This window comes from Engystomops pustulosus, chromosome 4 (assembly GCF_040894005.1).
Source record: "Engystomops pustulosus chromosome 4, aEngPut4.maternal, whole genome shotgun sequence".
Classification (NCBI taxonomy): Eukaryota; Metazoa; Chordata; class Amphibia; order Anura; family Leptodactylidae; genus Engystomops; species Engystomops pustulosus.
In genome coordinates, this window is record NC_092414.1 from 213,572,233 (window position 1) to 213,578,714 (window position 6,482).

General features: G+C 43.2%; 1 protein-coding gene across 1 annotated transcript; it reads left to right on the plus strand.

Moving 5' to 3' along the window:
* The first annotated feature begins 1,576 nt into the window (after positions 1 to 1,576).
* LOC140128281 (transmembrane 4 L6 family member 4-like) lies at positions 1,577 to 6,032 on the plus strand. Its single transcript, XM_072149859.1, has 5 exons — positions 1,577 to 1,930; positions 2,378 to 2,443; positions 3,735 to 3,886; positions 4,566 to 4,758; positions 5,748 to 6,032. Exons 1-4 carry the CDS (start codon positions 1,616 to 1,618, stop codon positions 4,750 to 4,752), a joined length of 720 nt encoding a protein of 239 aa, XP_072005960.1. The 5' UTR covers positions 1,577 to 1,615; the 3' UTR covers positions 4,753 to 4,758; positions 5,748 to 6,032.
* Positions 6,033 to 6,482: the final 450 nt, after the last annotated feature.

Sequence of the window (6,482 nt, forward strand, 5' to 3'; positions counted from 1 at the left end):
TCTATAGCCCTTCTTTGTTGATCTGGTGGGTTCATGTTTATTCCTTTTTAGAGTCTTCATTTTTGTAATAGTTTATTCTAAAGCCCACCCTTGTTGTCTCGAGAAAAGCTACATTCACACGATGTATGCCCGCCGTACCATAGTACGGCGGGCATACATCGGCGCTGCGGAGAGGAGCAGGGGATGAGCGCTGCTCACCCCCGCCTCTCTCCATAGAAAGATACAGCGCACGGCGCCGTATCACGGGAAAAGATAGGACATGTCCTATCTTTTCCCGGGCTACGGTGCCTCACGTGTGCGGCACCGTACCGCTCCCGTACGATGCCGTGAGCCCATAGAAGTGTATGGGGGACGTATATCGGCCGTATATACGTCGGCCGTATATACGTCCCCCATACATGTGTGTGAATGTAGCCTTACATTGGCTTGATGGTCCTTTAAGTTTATCTAGAACAGATTCCAGCTGTTACATTGGTTTGACCGTCCTTTCAGTTTTTCTAGAACACGTTCTAGTTGTTACATTGGCTTGATGGTCCTTTCAGTTTTCTAGAACACATTCTAGGTGTCACATTGATTTGATGGTCCTTTCGGTTTTTCTAGAACACATTCTTGCTGTTACATTGGTTTGATGGTCCTTTCGGTTTTTTCTAGAACACATTCTAGGTGTTACATTGGTTTGATGGTCCTTTCGGGTTTTCTAGAACACATTCTAGCTGTTACATTGGTTCGGCGGTCCTTTCAGTTTTTCTAGAACACATTCTAGCTGTTACATTGGTTCGGCGGTCCTTTCAGTTTTTCTAGAACACATTCTAGCTGTTACATTGGCTTGATGGTCCTTTCAGTTTTCTAGAACACATTCTCGGTGTCACATTGATTTGATGGTCCTTTCGGTTTTTCTAGAACACATTCTAGCTGTTACATTGGTTTGATGGTCAATCTTTGGTGATCCCTTGATATGATGTACATTCCTTACTAGTTCCGGTCTTTATCATCTAGTAATTTGATGTTATGGTCCAGCGACCAGAGTTAGGCATACTGATACTGGACCTGTTTTCAGTGGACACTATTATTATTATTATTTTATAATAGAATATTTTACCAACCAAAACAGAGTCCAGCATTGGAGGTGGTCTACAAGGACCAGCATTGGAGGTGGTCTATGAGGACCAGCATTGGAGGTGGTCTATGAGGACCAGCATTGGAGGTGGTCTACGAGGACCAGCATTGGAGGTGGTCTACGAGGACCAGCATTGGAGGTGGTCTATGTTATGCTTCCGGGACCATATGTAGAGAAGCCATGGCCTAGGTTTTTCTACCATGTTTATACATTTTGCCTCTTGAAGAACTATACCGATGAGGATGAGGTAGTTTTTCATACCTGTTCCTTGGCCCCAGATTTTTTTTAGCTCCTTGGTGTTCAGATTCATTATAATGTTCTATCAAGCTTAAAATGTTCTACTAATCTAAATTTAGACCAACAGGACCAGAAAGTGTCAGGTCTGTCATAATTTTTTTTATTGGTATTTTACTCATGACGTCAATGGTTGAGAGATGACCCCCCTCCTCTACCCCCCGGTGTCTGTCACTCTATATCAGTGGTAGTACAAATTCCACGATGACTCAGATTTTGTTATCTCTGGATCTATATGTTTTAGTATGGAGATATAAAGGACCAGGATCTGCGTCCTCACCACAATCTCAGCCTCCTCCATCTGCTCGCAGCCTTCAGCTCCTCCATCTCGTCACCATGTGTACCGGGAAATGTGCCAAATGTATCGGGTTCTCTCTGTTCCCCTTTTCCATCATCTCCATCATCGCCAATTTGTTCCTGCTTTTCCCAGGATGGGAACTTGAAGCGGTGGAGAACGCGGCGGAGCAGTTGACTCCAGAAGTTCTGTATTTGGGGGGAGTCATAGGAGGCGGAATATTGGTAAGGTTATCGGTAGTGTACAAGTCCATTGGGTTCTGCTTGGGAAGGGTCGGAGCATTGGGTGCTGCCACTGCTTGGGAAGGGTCGGAGCATTGGGTGCTGCCACTGCTTGGGAAGGGTCGGAGCATTGGGTGCTGCCACTGCTTGGGAAGGGTCGGAGCATTGGGTGCTGCCACTGCTTGGGAAGGGTCGGAGCATTGGGTGCTGCCACTGCTTGGGAAGGGTCGGAGCATTGGGTGCTGCCACTGCTTGGGAAGGGTCGGAGCATTGGGTGCTGCCACTGCTTGGGAAGGGTCGGAGCATTGGGTGCTGCTTGTGTATTGAGTATAGGTCCGTCAGAAGATCTCCGCACCCAGGCAGCACCTAGAACCCTGAAGCTTCATCTCTTCATTGTGTCTTCTCCTGGGCCCAGAGTCCTGATAACCTTGATCTATTTTCTTGTCCCAGGTTCTTGTCCCGGCCATTCACATCCAAGCCACCGGGCGAAAGGGCTGCTGTAACAACCGATGTGGGGTAAGTACCCGGACCCGAAATATAGACCCTCAGCTCCTCTAAGGACTGTTCTAGGGGACTAGTAGCTTCAACTCCTTCGTTCTAGCAATTACTGTACTAAGCCAGTGTATCTAAGCCGAGCATACTGTGGTACTCTCTTGTATCTAAGTATACCGTGTCTAATCTTGTATCTAATCCAATCATACAGCATACTGTATCTAAGTATACTATAGGTGATACTACCTTTTATTTTCTACTATTATGAGTTATACAATCTGTCGTATCATGTGTGATACTGTCTTTTGTATCTAATCCTATCTTGTGGTACGTTGCCTGCTATATCTAAGCCTGTCACTTGTGATCTTCTGTATCTAATCTTATTACGTACGATACTGTCTGTTGTATCCAATCCTAATTTGTAGGATACTTTCTTCAGTATCTAAGCGTAGCATGTGTGATACCGTATCTAGTCAATCATTGTAAGATGCTGTATCTAATCCTATTGTGTAGTCTTTGTCGTTGCTAATCTTTCCATGTGCAATACTTTGTACTGTATCTAATACCATCTTGTAGAATACTGTGTTCCGTATCTAAGCCTATCATGTGTGATACTGCATTCTGTATCTAAGCCAACTAGATGTTGTGATGCTGTTTGTCCATTGCTTCAAAGTGTACTCTCTTCTTTATCTTATCCTATCATGTTTGATACTGTCCTGTGTATCTAAGCCTCTTGTGTGTGATACTGTCCTGTGTATCTAAGCCTCTCATGTGTGATACTGTGATACTGTCTGTTGTATCTAATCCTATGTTATAGAATACTGTCTTGTGTATCTAATCGTATCATGTGTGATACTCTGTTGTATCTAATCCAATCATGTGTGATACTGTCTTGTGTATCTAATCCTATCATGTGTGATGCTGTCTTGTGTATCTAATCCTATCATGTGTGATACTGTCTTGTGTATCTAATCCTATCATGTGTGATACTGTCTTGTGTATCTAATCCTATCATGTGTGATACTGTCTTGTGTATGTAAGCCTCTCATGTGTGATACTGTCTGTTGTTGTATCTAAGCCTATCTTGTAGGATACTCTCTTGTGTATCTAATCCTATCATGTGTGATACTGTCTGTTGTATCTAATCCTATCATGCTGATACTATGTTGTGTATCTAATCCTATCATGTGTGATACTTTCTTGTGTATCTAATACTATCTTGTAGGATACTGTCTTGTGTATCTAAGCCTCTCGTGTGTGATACTGTAAGGTCATGTCATCATGAACTCAGTATTTAACCCCTTCCCTCCCGCAGATGTTCCTGTCCATCCTGTTTGCGGCTATCGGTCTGGTTGGATCGGGCTACGGTTTTATAGTGGCCATTTTCGCGATGATACGGGGACCTACCTGCCTGACCCTATCCGGCGCATGGGGCCGCCCCTTTTACACCAACCTCACAGAGTTTGAGTAAGTTTCATCAGACTTCATCATATATTCACAAATATGTGAATATTTCTGAGAGGGGGCGGAGCTATGACTACTGTTCTTTCATTACTATTAAAAGGAATCTGGTTGTCACCCCTTGTAAGGGAAGTCACTGTAAAATGTGACTTACAGGTCCCATAAAACCAAAGACTTGGAATGGACCATTTTAAGGGATGCACCATGTCTGTATAGGGGGATTCTTTTGGATGGAGTTACCCTTTAACCATTATTATAGAACTGTCTCAGAATTGGTTAGTAATACTCGCATCACTGATCTTTCAATCTTTGGTTCCGATTTGGAAACTGCCCAATCCCTTGATGGTCTCTACTTCCTGGTCACTCCCAACACACCCAGGAAGTACAACTCAGCCAATCACTGGTTGGGGGCGGGTCACCTGTCTGGCCACTGATTGGCTAAGAGGTTATGTCCCATATATTTGGATGGACCAGGAAGTATAGATCATTGGGGTACCTGGGCATCTGGGGGGGTCATTAAGATAACTATTAGTAATAGTCATAACCCAGATGTAGTAATATGGCTCACAGAGAACCAAAATGCAGCTCCGGATGTGACTAGTGTAGAAGACGAGGTCTGGCAGCACACACATGTCACCACTCTGCTCCATTTGGGCCCAGTTAACCCTTTCTGTCTCCTTTGCAGTGATAAGAATTACCTATTTGAGAAGGAGTTGTGGGTTCAGTGTGTGAGCCCCAAGGACGTGGTGGTGTTTAACATCACCCTGTTTTCTATGATCCTGGCCTCCTCCGGCATCTCTCTGATCCTCTGCACTATCCAGGTGGTGAACGGCCTCATTGGTACCATCTGTGGAACCTGCGGGAAAAAGTAGTACAGGGTGAGTGTATACTTCCTATATGTAACTAATGAAGTGACAAGTAGGAGGGGCTTCCCAGAATTTATATAGCATTTGTCAGAATTTTCCATCTACTATTATACATAACATCAAACCTACATTCTGTCCAGTGTAGCTGCTTCCATTGAATATAGGTAACTCTTTATTGTAGGATAAGGATAGGATGCTGAGATTTCCTGCTAGGAGAGGGGGAAAAGAGGTGCTTAATTCAGAGTTAGGGCACAGAGTGGCTCAGTTGCAATACTTGATGAATATTAACTCACTATATCCTAAGATATATTTTGCTGGGATTTCCTGCTAGGAGAGGGGAAAAGGAGGTGCTACAATCACATTTAGGACACAGAGAGGCTCAGTTATATTAATGGATTAATATTAACCCAATAAATTTTGCTGGGATTTCCTGCTAGGAGAGGGGAAAAAGAGGTGCGACAGTCAGTCAGGACACAGAGAGGCTCAGTTATATTAATGGATTAATGTTAACTCAATAAATTTTGCTGGGATTTCCTGCTAGGAGAGAAGAAAAAGAGTAATGACAATCAGTCAGGACATGGAGAGGCTCAGTTATATTAATGGAAATATTGTAACTCAATACATTTTGCTGGGATTTCCTGCTAGGAGAGAGAAACAAAGAGGAAACTGATCTTTTTAGTTATAATTTTGGATTTATAGGTATTCTCTATATTGTCAAATTGATTTTGCTGATGCGACAGTCACAGTCAGGGCAGTAATAATGAGTATTAACAAAAAAAATGTTGCTGGGATTTCCCGCTAGGAGAGGGGGAAAAAGAGGTGCCACAATCACATTCAGGACACAGAGAGGCTCAGTTATATTAATAAATTAATATTATCTCAATAAATTCTGCTGGGATTTCCTGCTAGGAGAGAGGAGAGAAGAGGTGCTACAGTAGCAGTCAGGACACAGAGTGGATATACTATATAGTTCCAATAATATTTCATATTTTGCTTTACAGATTACATCTTTTTGATGACCACCACTACTCGCCTCCCGCCAGGACACCACCGCCTCCCTTATTCTTACCTCAAAGGCTGGTTCCTTTGATAACCCCTAGGAGCTGCCCCCTTGGCCAAGCAAGAGTCCAAATGAAGGGAACCTTTAACCCTGAGGGACTCTTTTTTGCACTATGGATTTTGGAAGGTTCTTCTGATGTGTAAATGTATATATATAAATGTATCAGTCATATTTATATTTATGATTTATATTGATAGGAATTTGTGAATAAACTGAGATTTGGATACTTGTGTCTTTTCTGGGTTGTTTTTTTTGTGAAAAAATTGTGAAAAATCTCTTGCGGGTGAAAAGCTCTGTGATGCAGAGCTGAAGGAGGTGGATCCAATTTTTCTTATGTCGCATGAGAATTGGGGGGTGATAACTTCTGAACCACATGAGATATTACAGATCCGATCGTGGCAATGGATTGCTGAGATGATTCTGGTCCTGTTTGATATGTCACATGACCTCCTTCCCAACTGAAACAAAAAAACTGCCCCTGATCCAATATGGCGGCCTTCGCGTTGGCGCCCATGTTTTGGACATAATAATCTAAAAGTGTCCTCCTGGATTTAGGGTGGAGTTACCCTTTAAATCTTGGACTGTTTTCTCACCAATTGTAGCTTTCACCCCAGAAGAGAACCCGATGACCCCGCCTTTCTAAGCCAAGCCACGCCCCTTTTTCGGTAGGTAACAA

Excerpts from the sequence above, each read along its gene's own strand:
- LOC140128281 (XM_072149859.1), top strand. The coding sequence starts at position 1,616 with ATGACTCAGATTTTGTTATCTCTGGATCTATATGTTTTAGTATGGAGA. Across the intron at positions 2,444-3,734 it reads GCTGTAACAACCGATGTGGG|ATGTTCCTGTCCATCCTGTT; the intron begins GTAAGTACCCGG and ends TCCCTCCCGCAG. Across the intron at positions 3,887-4,565 it reads ACCAACCTCACAGAGTTTGA|TGATAAGAATTACCTATTTG; the intron begins GTAAGTTTCATC and ends TCTCCTTTGCAG.